General features: G+C 43.5%; 1 protein-coding gene across 1 annotated transcript in view; it reads left to right on the forward strand.

Moving 5' to 3' along the window:
• The first annotated feature begins 812 nt into the window (after nt 1-812).
• Nucleotides 813-22197, forward strand: part of dhx35 (DEAH-box helicase 35) — a 59744-nt gene continuing 38359 nt past the window's right edge. Inside the window, exons 1-6 of the mRNA XM_048550378.1 lie at nt 813-870; nt 3519-3652; nt 13260-13352; nt 14873-14950; nt 17256-17360; nt 20857-20918. Of these exons, the coding sequence (XP_048406335.1) occupies nt 831-870; nt 3519-3652; nt 13260-13352; nt 14873-14950; nt 17256-17360; nt 20857-20918 (512 nt within the window). The 5' untranslated portion in view covers nt 813-830. The remainder of the gene's footprint in view (nt 871-3518; nt 3653-13259; nt 13353-14872; nt 14951-17255; nt 17361-20856; nt 20919-22197) is intronic.

The raw sequence follows: 22197 nt of genomic DNA on the forward strand, positions 1-22197 counted from the left end.
CCTGCTATGTTTCTCCAAATCAATGTGCAGATGTGGGCATTTTTCTTGCCACAAGTTATTATTCAGCTGCTGTTTTAAAACGTTCACCGAAGTAATATGGCATTCGTTCGTGTGCCTGAAATGATTCCTGGGCTGATACTAATGCAAATATGGTCACTTCACCATTCGTCAATCGCTCGCTTCTTGCATTTCCTTTATATTTTAGCCAAACACCACCTAAACTGTAATTGGCCCTTGCAATTTGCTGCCACGTCCCTCCTTTGCCTATTCCATTTTCTTCCACCCTTGCGCTGTAACACCCTAACGTTTTGGTGCTAAGACGATTTGTTGGCTTAGCTGTTTCCCCAGAGCGATCAACTCCATCACTTCTAGCAACTCATCATCGTTATCTAATACCACATCCAATGCCTAAATCTCTTTACCTCCAAGGCTATTTTAGTTTTAATTTATCCCGCCCCACTTAACTCATTGATATTCGTCTACCAGTTCAAAAGTTCTGGTCACACCTTTCTTTTCCTTTAGAAAAATCATTTTGAAATATTTATATTGTCGTTGCAGTGTTTTCTTTCGTTTAAATCAGTGTTCCAATACTCAAATGTCTGAGAGGTAAATCAGGAGTCATCACTTATTTTTCTAGTTGGCCTACTATTAAGCAAACCAACTAATGCATTGCGACGTTTACACATATTATTCCTTTTCTTTCCTAAAAATTACCAAGGTTGTCATAACTGAGCTGAACGTGACCCAATGCAACTCTGCAAAGAGGAGCTGTGCTCCCAGCGGTGACGTCACAGTGATTGGCAGATCTCCCAGTGACCTTTCACACCAAGATGGCGGCCCCCATGCTAATGCCGAAGTTTTGGAAACCAGGTAAAAATGAAATATTGAAGGGAATAAATTAAAAGCCGGAGCGGCACCGGCGCGGGGGATGTTGCTGTGGAGCGGCAGGTAGCCCACAGAGCCATAAATTAAGGAAAAATCTTTTATATTTTAATACGAAGAGGACGGCTGGGGTTTGCTGTCAGAATGGACGTATTATATCAATTTGGGAAAAGGGAGCATTGCAGGAAGGTTCCCAGAGAATTGGTTATAGGAACTTTGTATCGACGTTTAAATAGGCGGCAAAGTTTCCTGGTCATTCTCCAGTACCCCCAGTCCTTTTGGTGTTGTGTTTATTCTTGCTGTGGCCGACCACTCGGGCAAGAATTGAGCCTCAGACTGACCCCTTCCTGCTGCTAAGGTCTTGTGGTCACATCTTATAAAGAATTTCCAAAAACATAAAAGCAAATTACTGCGAATGCTAGAGATCAGAAGTTAAAAGAAGAAATATAGATACACTCAGCAGGCCTGGCAGCGTGTGTGGAGAGAGAAACCGAGTTAATATATCAAGTTCGATTTATCTCTTCTTCAGAACTCTGTTGATGCTGCCATACTGTTGAGAATCTCCAGTAGTTTCTCTTTATGTTTCAGATCTCCAGCATCTGCAGTATTTATTTTTATTTTCATGCACTTTCTTTATGATGCAGTTATAAGCAACGGTTTACAAACTGCCCATTGTCTGAGGTTGATAACAATAAATGTTTTATATCAAATTTAACATTTTAAAAAATGTTGAAGGAGCTCAACAAGTCTGGCAGAGTCTTCGGAGTTCTGGAGAAGAGGCATATTGAACTTGAAACGTTAATTCTGCATCTTTCTCCATTGATGCTGCCAGACCTGCTGAGTTTCTTCAGCATTTTTTTTGTTTTAAATTTTTTACTGCTGGAGACTGCTGGACATGCATATGGTCACAGAAATTTGAGGGTGCATACATGAGGATCAATGGTCGGCACAACATCGTGGGCTGAAGGGCCTGTTCTGTGCTGTACTGTTCCATATTCTATGTTCTAATAGAAATTTATGTTTGGAAACCTCAGGTACTAAGCAGTTTGTAAGCTTTTGGGTGATTAAAATCCTGAAGAACGTCAGTATGTTTGTAAATGGCCAGCAACAACAACATCACACTGAGCTCTTCTGAGATTCCTTAGTTGCAATGAAGGATGGAGCTTCCTTTTTGACTGACTTTAATCAAACACTGGTATGTGGGAGCAGCAGTGGGCTCAGTGTATCTCCTTTGTCCCATGTGACTGTTTGGAAATACCCTAGTTCTTTTTACCACCAGTGATGACTGAGACTGTGATTCTTATAGGAAAGGTGGAGTTCCCACCTGAATAGTACTGTGGGTCTACATACGGTAAATAGGCTGTAATGTTTCAAGAAAGTAGTTTCTGAAAGGTTACTAGGAATTGGCCATAAGTGCTGCCACCCTAATGCGTGGTGAGGCAGTGCATCGGAGTGTCATCATGTGAGGAATAAGAACATGGGCCACATTATAGGGTGAGCACTCCAAAGTCCCAGACTAACAACTGGGAGATGTGAATTGAAATATCACTATGAAAACTAAGGAATTTCTATTCAATTAAATTAAATTTGGAGTTTAAAAAATTGGTGTCAGTAACGGACTACTGGATTGTAGGAAAAATCCATCTGTTTCTCTAATATCCTTTTAGGAAGGAAATCTGACTTTCTTATCTGATCTGGCCAGCATGCCACTCCACATCATGGCAAAGTACTCTCGTTGACTCTTAACTGACTGCCTGAACAAGCAACTTGGCTGTCTTAAAGGTGGCAATTCACCGTGACCTTCCTAAATGTAATTAGAGCTGGGCAATGAATACTTTGCCACCTCTGCCCACATTCTGTGAACAAATTGAAATAAAATACAGCCTTTGGTCAGTTTGTATTCCAAGCAATCCAACTGAAATGTCCTTACTTTCATAGCTTTGTTTCTGGCTATAAAAATAAGTGCTGAAATTGGAAAGAATTCATGTTTATCAGATGTCCTTCAAGAATGTCTGAAAATGCTTTTATAACCAACAAGTACTTTTGAAGTCTAGTCACTGTTATTAAGTAAGAAACAGAAATTTCTCACTGGGCCTCCGTTTTACAGGCCATCTGAAATCGGCATGTCTGACAGTGCAGTACTCCCCGAGTGTCAGCCTTGATTTGTGTACTCAGTTTTCTGGAGAAAGAATTGAACCCACTTCCTTTTGATTAAGCAGCACAAATGGTGACGCTAAGCTACAGCTGATGCTCTTAAAGGGATCAGGACTGGCCATAATTGTAGGATTATGCCATTTGACTAGAAAGGGGTGAGGGGCCAAATGATCTTTGCTCCTATTTCTTGCGTTTGTAATGTCCTACCTTCTTTTCAAATTTGGGGCAGTGGAGGGGAAAACATTAACCATATTTCTGACAATGACACATTATGACTTACTGTGAATGATGGGTAGGACTCAAATGTATTTTATGATATAATCTGCTAAATACCTTGTCTAATTTTTGAGAAAGTTCACAGTTTAAACACAACCCTTAACAGGAATGTGAGTCTTCAGGTGGGAAATGAGAAAGATTAAGTTTTTTATTTCAAGTGAAAATACAGATTTTAAAATTCAGTTTCGCTGTATCCCATCGCTTAGGTACTGAGGGACCTGGAGTGAGTATATCCGAGGAGCGAATGAGTTCTGCAGAAGCAAGTGGCACTGCAGTGATTTACAATCGATATGCATCCCTCTCCATAGAACAACAGAGGCAAAAGCTTCCTATCTTTAAGGTATATTACAATGGAATAACTTAGATTTATTATTTCTGACATCCATATTTAAGTTAACTTCTAGAAGTTGAGATATTTGTGCTGTTTCTGTTTCTATTTTCTCTGCACTGATGCAGCCAGACCTGCTGGGTTTCTCCAGCAATTTTTATTTTTTATTCAGATCTGCAGATCTTTGTTTTATCATATAATTTATGCTTGTTTGAGCGATGAATTATTTTGGACTAGTTTTTATCTTTTTCTTAATAAAGACCAAGCCAGTCTTTTTTAGTTTTATTTTCATGAAATTAGATTTTTTTAAAAATGAAAATATTTCAATCTATCATTTTTTCCACAAGGATGCAGCATGTAAATTACAGTAATAAATAGTAAGATATATTGGACAGCTCGACGTAGCTAGCAAAAAAGTTTTGTCATGTATCATGGACAAAAGGGAAACAGGGGTCAATTTAAGTTATGATTGCTTTTTCACTCTTAAGCATGAGACTGTGAGGTACTATTTAATTTACTCCTTTCAGTTTTACTCTTGTCCCTTTATGAGATAAGCAAAAACATGCTATCCAAACCACTTTTGTTTCAGAATGCAACTTTGCCTTTATTTTATTTCAAAGTCCTTTAAGTTAAAATCAAATATAAGGTTTGATAACAAAGTATTCACATTATGAGGAATTGCTTAGCTATTTAATGCACAGAAAGCACACAAGGTAGAAAGAAAGGGAAGGCCTGACAACTTATTAGTTTTTTATTTAGAAAATCAATGATGTTGGTATTCATTTATGTGACTTGGAGTCAAAGGACAAAATACAAACTACCTGCTTCCAGCTGTCTGTAGACAAAGGGCAACATGAAAGCCCATCATTCTAAAAAAGAGCACTGATGCTTTTGCTGTTATCTGGTCACCTTGAAATGTAAATTAACTTTTTCCTTTTGGAGTCTGTCAGTTGGCTGATCTTGCTGTAATTCTTTTTCTCTGGGAGCTGAGATGCATTTGGATGGCAGTCAAAGTTGCAATCTTTGTATGTTTTTTCTTGTACTCTGAGAAATAGTCCAGTTTGGCAAAGAATATCTGAGATGTTTTCTGATGTTTTTGAGAGAGAGAGAGAGAGAGAGAGATGAAGAGCAGACCTTCTAGCTGCGAAAGCCTGGAGCTGCACTTCTAATAACATTAAGGCAGCATCTGATTCAGAATTACGGAATCGTGTCTTTAAACAAATCAACAGGCACTGATTTCAGTCATGAGACAAAAACATTTCAGATGCTAAGGGTTCATCTCTGCGGGCTAAGGAGAAGGTAGTTAACTGACAATGTAGCTTTATTTCCCCCATTACAATTTCCGTTGCAAGGTGACCAGGCTACTGTAAAAGCATTAGCTTATTTCGCATAATGGGTCTTGATGTTGCCCTTTGAGACAGCTAGCTGGAAGCAGGTAGCTTGTCTTTGTGTCCTTTGCGTCAGCTTCAGCTAAAATGTCTATACAATACAGGCGTTCCAGAAATATGATTGTGATCAGTGTCGCCATTTTGAGTCCATTTTTAACAGGAACAAAACTTGAACCCAAAAATGACAAAGAGAATACAGTTTTCTTTGGTATTTTTCTGTATACCTTCAGCTGTGTCATGTGTGTTTGCTGTTGTTTCGAATTAAAGCAATTGCAACAACTCAAATTGTATGTAGCAACTTGTATTTATATGGCACTTTTAACATCATAAAATTGACTGAGTTGCTTGACGGAATTGACGCAGTATTAGGAGAGGAAATTTGAGACCCTGCCACTTAATGAGATATTAGGCAAATGAGTAAAAGCTCAATCAAAAAGGGTTGGTTTTAAGGAGTGTCATAGAGTAGGTAAAAGAAGTAGCAAAGTGGAGAGGTGTAAGGAGGGAATTCTAGAGTTTAGGATCTTGGCAGCTGATTATATGGCTATTGCTAGTGAAGTGAATGAAATCGTAGGTGCCTGAGAAGACAGCAATGATTATGTTGCTGGTGACTTGAGCCTTGGAAGAATTTTCTACTCTTTGAATAGGACCACTAGGTCTTTTATATTCAGCTGAACAGAAAGATGGGGCCTCAACTTAACATTTGATCTAGCATCTCTGATTCTCTCAGTGTTGCATTGTAATGTCAGTTCAGATAAGGCATTCAAATCTTCGGATGGGAGATCCAACCAACAGTTTTTTTCAAGTGCTATCACGAGGCCAAACTGACACTTTAATATGTAAATACAGAAGTGGAACATCCTAGGGTTTGATGGTCTCTTATTTTCAAAACCTTCAGGAAACCTGCATTGAAACCCCTGTTCTTAGTGAGTACAGAGGCTGTTTACCACAATGAAGACATGTCTGAGATAACAAAGTGTGAAACTGGATGAACACATCTGGCCAAGCTGCATCTCAGGAGCACAAAAGCTGATGTTTCGGGCCTAGAAACGTCAGCTTTTGTGCTCCTGAGATGCTGCTTGGCCTGCTGTGTTCATCCAGCTTCACACTTTGTTATCTTGGATTCTCCAGCATCTGCAGTTCCCATTATCACTGAAGACATGTCTGAGCTGGTTTTCTGATGGACTCTTGTGGCCACTTGTCAGTATTGCAGCACCAGAAAGCCTGAATTTGAGAATGCTTTTACATTATGTATTTTACACTTCTTTCTTACTGTCCGAGCTGGAGCAAATGCTGTGACGGCACACACATTGCTGCTGGTGGGTGTACTGTTGATATCACAGCTAATCCCTGTCTAAAGTCTATGAAATTCATGTGTTCTGTGAAATATAATTAAACAACTAACATTCTAGATCTGGGTGCTGGTGACCTGGGGAAATTGGCCTCCTCATGAAGTACCTGGTGTTCATTCAATTTGGCTCACTATCTGTGATATCAAGAAACAACTGAAGACACTGGATACTGAAAAAGTTAAGGTTTCTCTCAACATCCCAAGTCTGATTCCAAAGTACTATGCTCCTGAAAAGCATAAGCCCTCAAGCAAGGCTATTTCAGTTCAGTTACAATACAGGTTTTCACCTGAAACGTGGAAAGTTCCCAATGTATGTCTTGAACACACAGAGCAGAATGTATCCGTTCTGGCCAGTTATCACGCCATCAGACGTTGTCAGCATTTTTCAGTTTGGCTTTATCAAAGCTGCTTGGCACCAGACCTCTAAGGGTATCACTGCGGAAGTTCCTCAGGAAAGAATGCTCAGCTCAAACATCTTCAGCTGCTTATTCAATGACCTGCCCACCTATCTTACGGTCGGCAGTGGGATATTAGCCATTGATTGTGCCATATTCAGCACCATTCACACCTCCCCAGGTACTGAATCAGACAGTGTCTGCAAGATCAGAACATGATCAAGGCTAGCGAGTTTTGAGAAGATTTGTAGCTCAGGTTGAGGTTCTGGATGTGAGTTTGCTCGCTGAGCTGCAAGGGTAGTTTTCAGACGTTTCGTCACCATTCTAGGTAACATCATCAGTGAGCCTCCGACGAAGCGCTGGTGTTATGTCCCGCTTTCTATTTATCTGTTTCGGTTTCCTTGGGTTGGTGATGTCATTTCCTGTGTTGGTGATGTCATTTCCTGTTCTTTTTCTCAGGGGATGGTAGATTGATTTGGAGCCAATGTGTTTGTTGATGGAGTTCCGGTTGGAATGCCACGCTTCTAGGAATTCTTGTGCGTGTCTCTGTTTGGCTTGTCCTAGGATGGATGTGTTGTCCCAATCAAAGTGGTGTCCTACCTCATCTGTATGTAAGGATACGAGTGATAGTGGGTCATGTCGTTTTGTGGCTAGTTGATGTTCATGTATCCTGGTGGCTAGCTTTCTGCCAGTTTGTCCGCAATGATACATGAACATCAACTAGCCACAAAACGACATGACCCACTATCACTCGTATCCTTACAAACAGATGAGGAAGGACACCACTTTGATTGGGACAACACATCCATCCTAGGACGAGCCAAACGGAGACACGCACGAGAATTCCTAGAAGCATGGCATTCCAACCGGAACTCCATCGACAAACACATCGATTTGGAGCCAATCTACCATCCCCTGAGAAAAAGAACAGGAAATGACATCACCAACGCAGGAAATGACATCACCAACCTAAGGAAACCTAACCAGATAAATAGAAAGCGGGACATAACACCAGCGCTTCGTCAGAGGCTCACTGAGGATGTTACCTAGAATGGTGACGAAACGTCTGGGAACAAACCTTCAAGCTCAGTGAACCAGCTTACATCTGGAACAAAATAAAGACCCACTCTGTTTTGGACCGAGAGGAGGAGAGTGCTGTCTTGGAGGTGAAAGGAAGACGTCTGGTTGGCTGTGCACCCTTGCGACCAGTGGATCTTAATGCTGGCTTTGGCCTAACGCTGGTTCAGGGGAGCAGCCAACCTGCAACAATGGCTGCGGCAAGTGCTCGTGCCCCAGGTCAGGGGGTCCGGAACACCATCCGTGTTTCCGTGAAGAAGGTAGATGAAGGTGCACCTGTGGACAACCCGGAGTCGATGGAGGCGGCGACAGGTGACCCAGGGGAATGGATAACAGTCCGGAAAGCGAGGAGGAAGGTGCGTCGACAGGCCCAGGAACCGCAACCATCAGGCGGGAAAAGGCAGCTACGGGGGGCTATAAGAGCTCCTCTGACGAGGGGGATTCGGAGAGGGCCCACCCGAAGCAGAAGTTAAAGATCTCGAGGGGGAAGGAAAGCAGCACCCTGCTTCCAGGTGACGGGAGGCATCCTGAGGCTCCCTCCAACACCCAGTCAAGTGCCGCTGGAGCCCTGGAGGGCCCCCCGGAACTTCCAGGCGGGAAGGAGGGAACAGCGCGCCCCCAGCCTGACCCGGAGCCGGACCCTCCTGCCTCCGCACCCCTGACGGGGGGATGCCACCCGGAAGGCAGCACGGACGGTTTCCTGAGCCCGGAGAGCGTCCAGCAGTTAGCCTGGGCAATGGGCATGAAGGGACAGATGGAGAACATCAAGAGGTTCTTTGTCCTCAAGGGTGTTCAGAAGGCAAGAGAGAGGCGGGGAAAGCTGTCGCGACTCCAGAAAAGGGTCAGAACCTGCTCCTTCTGCAGTTGATGGGGGTCGATGTCACGGAGGACCTCCGTGAGGTGAGGGGCCAGCAAGCCTCGCTCTTCGCCGCGGACGCCTCCCGGATAATCTTCCGGTCCAGGGTCCGCTCCGTGGAGCAGGACGAGACGTGCTCGCGTTTCTTCTTTCAGAAGGTCACAAAGAGAGCTCTGTGCTTAGCCGGCTGAAGGAGGACGACGGCTCGGTGCCGTTGTCTCGGCCCGACGTTTTGAGGATCAGCAGATCCTTCTATACCGGACTGTACGACACGAAGCCCACGGACAGCACGGCCTCCGAGTCGTTCCTGTCATCTATCACGGAGGTCTTAGACGACGGCACAAGGGAGTGGCTGGACCGGCCGATATCCCTGGACGAGCTGACCAGAGCCCTCAAGTCCTTGGAGAGGAATAAGACTCCCGGGAGCGACGGCTTACCGGTCGAGCTGTATTCCGCTCTGTGGGACCTGGTCGGCCAGGACCTGCTGGAGGTGTACGATAGTGCGCTTCGGGCAGGGGAAATGTGCAAGCCCATGAGGAAGGGCATCATCACCCTCATTTACAAGAGGAAGGGGGAGAGGGAAGAAATTAAGAATTGGCGTCCCATTTCACTTTTGAACGTGGACTACAAAATCCTGGCCAAGGTCATAGCCAACCGGGTCAGGTCTGTCCTGGAGTCAGTGATTCACCCTGACCAAACTTGTGCTGTGCCGGGCAGGAAGATCGCTGAGAGCCTCGCGCTCATCAGGGATACGATCGCCTACGTACAGGACAGGCAGGTGGACACCTGCTTCGTCAGCCTGGACCAGGAGAAGGCCTTCGACAGGGTTTCTCATGCTTACATGAGGGACGTCCTCTCCAAATTGGGGTTCGGGGAGGGCATCCGCAATTGGATCCGGCTGCTCTACGCCAACATCGTTAGCGCAGTCTTGATCAACGGGTGGGAATCGGACAGTTTTCCTGTTAGATCTGGAGTCAGGCAGGGCTGCCCGCTCTCTCCTGCCTTGTTCGTGTGCTGTGTGGAGCCCTTCGCCGCCTCCATCAGGAAGGACGTGAGCCTGAAGGGCGTGACTATCCCAGGCAGCGGAGGCCTTCAGGTCAAGACCTCCCTGTACATGGACGATGTCACCGTCTTCTGCACCGATCGTCGGTCGGTGAGTAGACTGTTGGGCATCTGCGGCCAGTTTGAACTGGCCTCGGGTGCCAAAGTCAATAGGGGTAAGAGCGAGGCCATGTTCTTCGGGAACTGGGACGACCGCTCCTTCATCCCCTTCACCGTCAGGACAGACTACCTGAAGGTGCTGGGTGTTTGGTTTGGTGGAGCTGGGGCGTGCACTAAGACTTGGGAGGAGTGTATCACCAAATTGAAGCAGAAGCTGGGCAGGTGGACGCTCCGGTCCCTCTCCATGGCGGGTAAGAACCTGGTTGTCAGGTGCGAGGGGCTTTTGGTACTGGCCTATTCCCTGGACCTGCGCCGCTGTGGTCACCCGGGCCATCTTCCACTTCATTTGGGGGTCGAGGATGGACCGGGTCCGCAGGGACACCATGTACAAAGACCTGGGAAATGGGGGAAAGGACGTACCGAACGCCACCCTCGCCCTGACGGCTACTTTTGTGTGCGGCTGCATCAGGCTGTGCGTATATCCTCAGTACGCAAACACCAAGTGTCACTACTTACTGAGGTTCTACCTGTCCCCGGTGTTGCGAAGGATGGGCCTGGCCTCATTGCCGCGGAACGCTCCGAGTAGTTGGACCGTTCCGTACCACCTGTCCTTCGTGGAGAAATTTTTGAAAGGAAATACCTTTGACCACAAGGCCGTCAGGCAGTGGTCAGCATGTAGTATCCTCGGGACCCTTCGGAAAAAGGAGAGGGTGGATCCCGTCGTGTGGTTCCCCATGCAGACTGCCAAAGTCGTTTGGCAGAATGCCTCATCGCCAGAACTTTCAAACAAGCACAAGGACATTGCTTGGCTGGTGGTGAGAGGGGCTCTGCCAGTGAGATCCTTTATGCATGCCCGGAATCTCTGCGCCACCGCACGCTGCCCTCGAGGTGGCTGTGGGGGGGACGAGACTGTCGATCACCTCCTTCTGGAGTGTGCCTATGCGCAGGAGGTCTGGAGGGGGATGCAGTGGTATTTGTCGAGGTTCGTCCCGAGCAGCTCCGTGACGCGGGACTCCGTGCTCTACGGGCTGTTTCCGGGGACTCACACTGAGACCAACATCAACTGCGCCTGGAGGACCATCAATGCGGTGAAAGACGCTCTTTGGTCTGCCCACAACTTGCTGGTCTGCCAGCTGAAAGAACTGACCCCAACCGAGTGTTGCAGACTGGCGCACTCCAAGGTCCAGGACTACGTGCTGAGGGACGCGCTAAAGCTTGGGGCAGCTGCCGCCAAGGCGCGGTGGGGAAAGACCACGGCATGAAACCCCTCGTCCAGAATAGAAAAAAGGGCCCTATCTGGTAACTGGGCCCAGCTGGCACCTTCCCCAACTGGTCAGGGGGCCAACGGGGACTGTACGGGGTGACGACTGCCGGGGTGGTTTCTTTGCTTTGTTTTTTTTTCTTTCTGTTTTGTTTTCTCCTTTAGTTGGTGTACGTACCCCCTGGGTAACCCGGACTGGCTTGCATGACTGGGTAGGTGTATAAATGTTTTATTTTTTGTACATTCTATGAATAAAGTATATTTTTTCAAATAAAAAAAGTGACAAAACGTCTGAAAACTAACCTTCCAGCTCAGCGAGCAAACTCACATCCATGATCATGGCTTTTGTTCATAAGTGACAGAATCTGACTGTGCATACTTGACATTTAGTAGAGTTATCATCTCAGAAAACTGTGCCATCAACATTTTAGGCTTTTCAAAAATGTACCTAGACCAGCCATATAAATACTTCGGCTATGAGAGCTGGGAAGTTTGGGGGTGAGTAACCTGCCTCCTGACTCCAAACCTTTTCTTCATTTACCAAGCCAAAGTTGGGAATGTGAAGGAATACTCCCAGTTCCCCAGATGAGTCCAGCTGTAACAACACTCGAGAAGCTTAACACCATCCAGGCAAAAGCAGGTCACTTGCTTGGACTTTAAACATTCCCTGCCTTCGGCACCAGCATAGAATGACAGCAGCATGAACCATCTACGAGATGTACTGGAGCAACTCACCAAGGCCCCTTTGACAGCATCTTCCAAAACTGTGATCTCTGTCTTCGAGAAGAATGCATGTATCAGGTGCAAGGGAATGTTACCACTTGCCATAGCCCCCCCAATTCACACCATGCCAATGCAGTACTGTACTGCCATTCCTTCCCTGCAGCTGGCTCAAAATCCTGGAAATTGCTTCCCAACTGCACCAGGGAGGAAAATATACCATATGGTCTGAAACCTATGCTTTAGGAAAACTGTTCAAATTAGTCACATTCCTGTGCTGTTTCTCCATAACCCTGCTTACTGCGTAACACAAAGCCACTTCATTCCTAGACAGGCAAGTAGCTGCTGTTGGTGCTGTGAATTGTGTGGAGCATGCCTGAGTTGTCTGCAAGAATTCTTTTCCTCGCTTGGTTGTTGTATCTAAATTTCCTGATATAACAGAAAACTCCTTAAATAGGAGACTGAAAGCATGGTGGAGCATGTAGGCCATTGTTTTGTTAATCAGACTCTATGATTTAGACCATTTACAAATAGAAATTATAGTTAAAATTCATTTTGTGGGATATGAGCATCGCTGGCTGGTCAGTATTTAGAGGTAGAGGGAGTGGATGCTTTTGGATGTGGTCCCAATCAAGTGGGCTGCTTTGTTCTGGATGGTGTCAAGCTCCTTCAGTGTTGTTGGGGCTGCATTCATCCAGGCAAGTGAGGAGTATTCCATTCGCTCCTGACTTGTGCCTCGTAGATGGTAGACCGGCTTTGGAGAATCAGGAGGTGAGTTACTTCCTGCTGTTGTAGCCACTGCATTTCTGTGATGAGCCCAGTTGAGTTTCTGAACAATGATAACTCCCAGGATATTAATACCGAGCTAGTTCAGTGATTGAATGTCAAGAGGTGCCGATGATCTCTTAATGATCATGGTCATAGCCTGACATTTGTGTGGCGCAAATGTTATTTGCTACTTGTCTGCCCAAGCCTGGATATTGTCCAGATCTTGCTACATTCGGCCTTAGACTGCTTCAGCGTCTGAGGAGTTGCAAATGGTGTTGAACATTGTGCAATCATTGGCGAATATCCCCACTTCTGACCTTATGATGGAGGGAAGGTCATTGAAAAATCAGCTTGAAGATGTTTAGACCTAAGACAGTACCCTGAGTAACTCCTGCAGAGATCTCCTGGAGCTGAGATGATTGCTTTGCATTAAATTGTCAATTTATATTGTTAATATATATGATTTCATGTCCACTAATCCATCCTTTTCTCATAAAAGCTGCAAGCTGTTGAATTTAAAATTGAGAACTTCTACCATGGTTTGTAAATCCAAATGAAGGTGATAGCATTTTTACAAAGTTATATGTAGGTGGGACTTTTTTCTTACAGTAACAATTTGCAGTGAAGTTTTTCCCTTTTTTTTAGCACAGGAATCACATCCTTTACTTGGTAGAAAACTATCAGACCGTGGTGATAGTTGGTGAAACCGGGTGTGGAAAAAGTACTCAGATTCCCCAGGTTGGTAATACTGATCTGAAACATTTCTCAATCTCCCTGAATGAGTTATCACTGAGGTGAGTGGTATATAATCATGTAGGTTCACTCAAAAATTACACTTCCACTGTCTTTAGGATGCTTTGCCTAAAATTGTGGCACTTGTGCTACCAATGGTGTGGTTATGCAGGTATGTAGAGTTGAGTTTAAAATCAGAACAGGTTCATTCTTTGTGTGTTTGTATGTAACACACATTGCACAATAAATCAAGAAGAAATTTAGGAAGTTAAATCTGTACCTGAAGAGGAGACCAATTGCAGGACACTGGGGAAAGAATAGGATAATTTGGCTTTTTTGAAGAAATGGCGTGGACACATTAGGCAAAATGACCTTTTTCCCTACTGCATCATTCTAATTTTAGAGTCATAGAGATGTACAGCATGGAAACAGAACCTTCAGTCCAATTTGTCTATGCCAATCTGATATCCTAAATAAGCCTAGCCCCCTGTTTGCCAGCATTTGGCCCATATCCCTCTGAATTCTTCCTATTCGTATACCCATCCAGATGCCTTTTAAATGTTGTAATTGTACCAGCCTCCACCACTTCCTCTGGCAGCTCATTCCATACATGCCACCCTGTTTGTAAAAAAGTTACACCTTCGATCCCTTTAAATCTCTCCCCTTTCACCTTTAACCTATGCTCTCTAGTTTTGGCCTCCTCCACTCCAGAGAAAAGACCTTGGCTACTCACCCTATCCATGCCCCTCATGATTTTATAAATCACTATAAGGTCACTGCTCAGCCTTCAATGCTCCAGGGAAAATAGTCCCAGCCTGTTCATTCTCTTGCGAATAGCTCAAACCCTTCAGCCTTGGCAACATCCTTGTAAATCTTTACTGAATCGTTTCAAGTTCCACAGCATCCTTTCCAAAGCAGGGAGACCAGAATTTCACACAGTATTCCAAAAGTGGACTAACCAATGTCCTGAAGAGTTGCAACATGACCTCCCCTCTCCTATACTTAAACACTAACCAATAAAAGCAAGCATACCAAATGCCTTCTTCATTGTTCTGTTGATCTGTGACTCTACTTCCAAGGAGCTATGAACCTCTACTCCAAGGTCTCTTTGTTCAGCAACACTCCAAGGACTTTACTGATAAGCGTATAAGACCTGCCCTAATTTGCCTTTCCAAAATGCAGCACCCACAATTGTAGACATTCATGGAACTGTTGATGGGTTTCTGAACCACATTGCCTAACGCTTTTCAGAACCCTTTTGATTTTTTGCAGCCATATTACAAGACTGAAAGGAAACTCACAAACCAGATTGGAAGTGGGATGGTTTACTCTGCCTGTAGTGCTCAGTAGTATTGAGTTGCAGTTGAGGATTGAGCAAATTGGAAAGGAAGCTGTTTGGAGAACAAGTGTTACTGGGAAATGCTTGTATTTGAATGTGTCTTCCACAGCACCCTATCATCAAATCTATAGTAGGAGAAATAATGAACAGGACTGACTGCTTCTTTCTTTCAACCATTTGTTGACAGTACTTGTTAGAGGCTGGCTGGACAGCAGAAGGCCGAGTGATCGGTGTGACACAGCCCCGAAGGGTAGCCGCGGTTTCAGTAAGTAGCTGGTGTGCATTTTGCTTTTCTCAGATAAGTACAAAAAGATGTCAGCACAGGGGTGCTTCTCTTACAGCAGACTTCCAAGAAGGTTTGTTAGGCAAAAATGTTATGAGCTTGATCAGGCTTGTAATTAGGACCATGCCCCTTCTCCAAGCTTTATAGGTAAAAACAAATAGGTTGTCGCCCATCTAACCATGTAATAGGCAAATTAACTGTTCATTTATTTATGTGAGCAGTTTGGCATCAGGCATTGGAAGCACAGTGCCAAATTATGACGTATACCATGAGGAAGAATGCACTAGGAAGTTGGTGTGATCTGGAATGCACTGTCTGAAAGGGTAGTGGAAGCAGATTAGGTAATAATTTTGAAATACTGGAAAAGAACAGTTTCAGGGCTCTAAGGGAAAGGGCAACAGAGTGGAATTTATTTACTAACTCTTTCAAAGAGCTGGCAAAGGCATAGGTTAGAGAAATGGATGACTTCTGTGCAGTACAGTTCTATGGCTCTGTATAAATGCACCTGCTGGATGGACCCAGAAAGAGAGGTTGTAATGAGAAATTTAACCACCATCTCTGGGTGAAAATCCTGGAACAACTTCTCTCTCAGTGCCCTAGATATACCCGCACCACATGATCTGCAGAGGTTCAAAAAAGTGACACACCGCCAATTTCTGAAGGACAAGTAGAGAGAAAATAAATGCTGGTGGTACCAGTGATACTATTATCCTAAAAATGAGACGTATTAATGAATATGAAGAAAGGTAGTAGTTGTACAACATGTGCCTTTCGCTTGAAACACAATCCATTGATGTGAAATCTTAATTTTCGTTCAATCCCTGTTATACCTTCATTGTTCAATACCATATTGCAAATATGAATTGAATTCCATGTCCACCCTTTCCAACATCTTTCATAAATGCTGCATAAATTGATTCCGTTAATTTGCAAAAGAGCAGCAGAAAAATAACTGAAATGAACTAGATTCTTCAATACTTCTTCGTCTAAATCCATGTTATTGCCTGTGCAAATACACACATTGGAAATCTAATCCAAACAGATAATTAATTTGAATGATGTTTGATCTGAGCCAGTTCAAACTTAGAGCTTTGTTCAGTAAGTAAGAGGTCAGGGGAGCCTTCTGTAGTTATAACCATGACAGACTACCTAATAACAATCAGGTCGATGAATTGAATTCAATGTTTCAAATTTAGATCAAGGGCATTTTGTTTTATAGTCTAGGAGTAGGGTTGGATGTGACACCATGACAAATTCCTGAATTTAGTGCTTTCGGTTCTTGGCTGGCATTCCATGTGCAACAAATCCGAGGTTCGGACTTCGCTGTATAAACTGGAGTTAATCCAAAACTCTGTTGCACGTGTCCTAATCTACATTAAAATTTGGTTATCCATAATCCTACATTGCAATTTTTTTGTCCTTGTATTTGAATCCCTCTATAGCCTTGCCTCTCCCTATCAATCTGTAATCGCCTCCAGCCCTATAACCATGCAAGAGGACTGCGTTCCTCTAAATCTAACCTCGTGTATTACTCCTGATCCTTTAGTAGCACCATTAGTAGCTATGTCTAGTTGCCTGGTCCTTAAAGTGGAAAGCTATCCAGTGTTTCTTTGTTATTCATTAATGGGATATATTTCCCATCCCTAATTGGGCAGAGGCACCATTGCCGTGGGTTGGAATCACCATTAGACCATAAGAGCTAGGAACCAGCGTATAATGTTTCAGCCTCTCAAACCTGATCTGATGTTCGCGTTCATCAACTTTCTTTCCCTTTCAGTGTATATAACACCATGTGTCAAGTGTAGGCCAGACCAGGTAAAGACGGCAGCTTTCTTCCCTAAAGTGCCTTAGTGAACCAGACATATTTTTCCTATAGTGGTTTCATAGTCATCATTGGACTCTTAATTGCAGATTTTTATTGAATTCAAAGACCGTCTCTGCCATGGCAGGGTTTGAACCCAGGTCCCCAGAACATTTCCTAGTTTTCTGGATTAATAGTCTTGTGATATTATCTGTAGGCTGTCACCTCCCTCTTTAAAAATTATCTCTTTAGCCAAGCATTTCGTTACCCATCTTAATATCTTTTCCTTGGCTTGGAAGTATAGTGTTCCTTTGTTGTGTTAGTCTGGGCATTGATCCTGTGAATAGCGATATCTGAGGAAGGGTCACTCAACCTGAAACGTTAACTCTGATTTCTCTCCACACATGCTTCCAGACTTGCTGAGCTTTTCCAGCAAATTCTGAAACTGGTTTGGGCCCTGTTAATGGTTTTCTCTTCCATTGACAGGTGGCAGGACGAGTTGCAGAGGAGCGTGGGGCGCTGTTGGGTCATGAGGTTGGCTACTCCATCCGTTTTGATGATTGTACTGATTACCATACAACGAGAATCAAGGTATGGTAGCAGTTACCAGTGTGTGTCGCCAAGAATGGCACTGCTGGTTAATGTCACTCAAACCATGAAATTCACAGGCAGTGTGCACATAACTACTGTACGTTGATACTACTGTGTGCTGTTTCATTTGCAGTCATGCTATCACTTACCCCTTCCCTGCCTCGCTTTCCCATGACTTCTACTGATTTTTCACCTTGTGTATCTGTCTATTCGTATTATGTTTCCTTCTTATTCATCAATATTTCACGTTATGATCATATCTTATGCATCATGCTCAATAATAGCCCTCATCTCCTGCATATCCACTCCAATTCTCCCTTCGAATGCTATTTTCCATTTGTAATTTGCCCCTTGGAGCCTGGCTTCATCAGAAATCCAGGGCACACATTCACTTGAAGAGCCTCATCGTTGTCCTTGAACATCAGGGAATAAAACTGGGTGCACTCCCTTTTTATGAAACCGTCTGCCACCAGGAGAGTTGAAATGGACAGTGAATGGATAAGTGGATGAATGAATGAATGAATGGGCCAAGTGGGTGAGATAAATGAATGTGAGGCTGGATGAACACAGCAGGCCAAGCAGCATCTCAGGAGCACAAAAGCTGACGTTTCGGGCCTAGACCCTTCATCAGATCTCTCTGATGAAGGGTCTAGGCCCGAAACGTCAGCTTTTGTGCTCCTGAGATGCTGCTTGGTCTGCTGTGTTCATCCAGCCTCACATTTTATTATCTTGGAATCTCCAGCATCTGCAGTTCCCATTATCTCTGAGATAAATGAGTGTATTGGCTTGATGCTAGTCAGACCAGGTTGCCAGGTGGTCAGGCATTGTAAATTGATGGAGACTATTGGGGGGCTAGTCAGGTCTGGTTGACTTGGATAGAGGTCAGGGCTGGATATTTTGGGTAGGGATTAGTCAAGCTGAGGGTATTGTGTTGGATTGCAGGGTGGAGTGTAGGCCATTGTGAGGGATTTGGGGCTCAATTGTATGGTTACCTGCGAGTTAGGCAATATTTCATCTTCGCATTTCCTGGTTAATTACTTAGGTCAGTACAGTGAAACTGTCCAGTGTCTCTGACTCTAACTCACTGTTCGACACTTTTCCTGGGGAAAAAAGGAATTGCCAACTGGAAAATGAAACTTCCTGGAAAATTCCCACAGAGGTCAAACATTAGGAATTCTGTGGGGACCCAGTGCCTATTTGGTTTGTACATTTGGTCTCCTGTGAATCAGAGACTAGAAGATCTGGGCCAATATAGTCATACAGCATGGAAACAGACCATTGGTCCAATTTGTCCGTGCTGACCAGACATCCTGACCTGACCTGGTCCCATTTGCCAGCATATATCTCTCTAAACGCTTCCAATTCATATACCCATCCAGATGACTTTTAAATGTTTAAACGCCTCCACCACTTCCTCTGGCAACTCATTCCATACACTCACTTACCTTTACATGAAAATTTTACCCTTCATGTCCTTTTTAAATCTTTCCCCTCTAACCTTAAACCCATGCCCTCTAGTTTTGCATTCCCCCACCCTAGGGAAAAGACCTTGGCTATTTACCCTATTCACACCCCGATGATTTTATGTCCCTCTGTAAAGTCATCCTTCAGCCTCCGACACTCCAGGAAAAATAGCCCCAGCCTACTCAGCCCGTCCCTAGAACTCACCCCTCCAATCCCGGCAACATCCTTGTAAATCTTTTCCAAGCCCGTTCAAGTTTAATAACGTCCTTCCTGTGGTAGGGCAACCAGAACTGTGCATGGTATTCCAAAAGTGTACTCATCACTATTCTGTCCAGCCACAACATGATTCCCCAATTCTTTTATTCAGTGTTCTGACTAATGAAGGTAAGCGTGCCAAATGCCTTCTTCATCACCCTGTCTACCTGTGACTCCACTTCCAAGGAACTATGCATCTGCACCCCTGGTTCTCTTGGTTCAGCAGCACCCCCCAAGGGCCTGACCATCAAGTGCGTAAGTCCTGTCCTGGTTTGCCTTATCAAAATGCAACACCCCACGTTTATCTAAATGAAACTCCATTTGCTACTCCTCGGCCTGTTGGCCCATCTGATCAAGGTCCCGTTGCACGCTGAAGTAATCATTACATTACCCATTTTTGGTCAACGGCAAACTTACCAACCATTCTTCCTATATTCACAGTAACAATATTTATATAAGTGACAAAAAGCAGTGGACCCAGCACCGATCATTGTGGCACATGGCTGGTCACAGGCCTCCAGTCCAAAAAGCAACGCCCTACCACCACCCTGTCTTCTACCTCCGAGCCAGTATGTTCTCCATGAAATCATTACATGCTATCCTTCATTAACTAATAATCTACAATATCATTTTCGTATCTCACTTTCTGAATTTCCTGTCAAAAAGCAACGTTTTCAGGTCAGAAAGCGACATTGTAATTAATGGCCCATTCTGAGAGGTTGGGGTACAGTAATTTATTTGATTGATCAAATAACTGGTCAGATCTGGAATCTGATGAATGCTTAATCAGAGCAATTTTAACTTCAGGGGCCAGTGATAATTACTGAGGTAAACTTGAGCACACCAAAACAATAAAGAATATTACATGCACGGCTGATATGATTCAGGGCAATTAGGGATTGAAACTGGACACTTTGCAATATTTTGATATGCTAAGTTCTATTTTAAAAATAAAATTGCTTTAATCAACCTTTCTGTGTTCGTTCCATCCCTACTCATTGGCCAGTTAAGTGACCATCCCACTGTCTGTTTGGACAAGCCTGTATTGAGCCACTTATTGTGGCATTGATTGATGAGGCATTTTCCTGATCAGATGATCAGAACAGAATCTTACCACCATTCAATTCATAGGCACAAACTAGACACCTGAGTCATCTAATACCATTAGTATGCCATTGTACTGTATCAGTGGCAGCATTATATTTGAAAGGGTCGACATAATATCCTGCCTTGAACTAAAACCAGAAAAATGCTGAAAGTACTAACAGCTCTAGACGCATCAATGAAACAGAGTTAGCCTTTTATCTCAATGATTTTTTCATCACAACTGGGGAAGTTTAAACATGTAATAAGTTTCGAGTTGGTGAAACTGGGAGGGGTGAGAAAAAGAATATAAGGGAATGTTTGTGATGAAGACTGGCCGTTAAATGACAAGAATTGAATGGCAAGAGCCAAAGTGAGTAGTAATAGGATAAGTAAAGAAATAACACATCTATCCTACGGAGGTGTGATTGGTAAAATAAATAATTGGCTGCTATCCAAATGCAAAAACAGTTGAAAAAACAAGATCAAGGCAAAAACATGCAAATGAATGAAATGTTGACAGAGATTCCGTTCTGAATTGATTGAACTCTGTTGAGTCCTGAAGGCTATAAAGTGCAGGATCAACAGATGAGGTGCTGCTCTTCCAGCTACCATTGCATTTCATTAAAACACTGCAGTCACATGAGGACTTCTGAACTTATACATTGACAAATACTGTAATGTTGTGTCTTAGTTTCTTACAGATGGAATGCTTGTCCGGGAAATGATGGCTGACCCTTTATTGAAGAAATACAGGTAACGATTAAAAAAAGTAGATTTAGCTTTTGGCCTGTTACTGAAACTGAATTTTTACTTGTGTTAAGTGTAATTCTAAGCAAAATGAAGGAACATCATGCTGCATATTGCTTTTAAGCTGACACTAGTCATGAGTTTAGCGATCACTTTTATTCAATTAACATTGCTGAGAATTATATAGAGCTAAATATATTTTAGATTAAAACTTGGTATCGTCAAGTGTTACAGAGTATTGTATCATCTGTGAATAGCAATCAAAACACATGCACTCTAGATTTATTTTGTTCACACCACCCCCCTCCCCGGTTTATTTTATAATCTTGGCAGTGTGTGAAAATGACTTTGATTGAAAGAATAGAATATGAGACCCACTGCTGTGTGTTTCATATCTTAGGTATATATTGAAATGCTTTTGTTGCTGACAATATTAATAATTTATAACTTCTATTGATCAGTTATCCCCTGGTATGAAACTTGTCAATATAGTTGTAAATATAGTTATGTCCCAGCTGTACATTCCTAAGTGTGAATATCAACACATGTCAATGCAGCTACACTCTTCAGAGCTTTACAACTGAGGATGTAAACTGAACACAGACAAGAATCTGAATAAAATCATTGTCTCATTAAATGGGACAGTATTATGGAGGATAACAGGAGTGATTTCAAGTCAGTTGCCTTATCTCTGGCTTAATGTCTGTTGAGTTTCCCTCCTTTAATCCATAACACTATATGAATCTGATTGATGACTTATAATTATGTCCCAAATGTATAATAATTTCCATACAATCCTCATGTACTACTTCATTATGAAGTGCACAATGAAGCATAATTAATCAACTTGCTTTGTATGTTTTCTTGTTAATTTCCTTCCTTCCACTCTCTCTCCCTGAGGTTCCTTGCTGGGAAATTGGTTCCTCTGTCAAGCTGCAACTGTTCATGTTGTGAGATTTGATTCAGAGATGTCAGTAAGGTATTTGACTGGTGGTTGGGGATATCATTTTAGAACTCAAAATGATAACCATATGGTTGAAGTATAGTCCTTTGAAATGGGAATCCTCTTTGCTTTTATTTTCTCTCCCTTAAACTAGAGATGTTGAAGCCAGTTGTAGCTCCCGTGATTCACAGAACTCGACAAATCAAGGAATGACTGTGATATTCTCCTGGTCGATAGAGTTCATCTGCACAGTGAATAAATTTGCTAAATCAGGAAGGCGGCTTAAGAAGGATCAAGCATGAAATAAGAACAATTAGACTAGCTAAATTCATTTTTCAGCAA

Source organism: Stegostoma tigrinum, chromosome 19 (assembly GCF_030684315.1).
Source record: "Stegostoma tigrinum isolate sSteTig4 chromosome 19, sSteTig4.hap1, whole genome shotgun sequence".
NCBI classification, from domain to species: domain Eukaryota; kingdom Metazoa; phylum Chordata; class Chondrichthyes; order Orectolobiformes; family Stegostomatidae; genus Stegostoma; species Stegostoma tigrinum.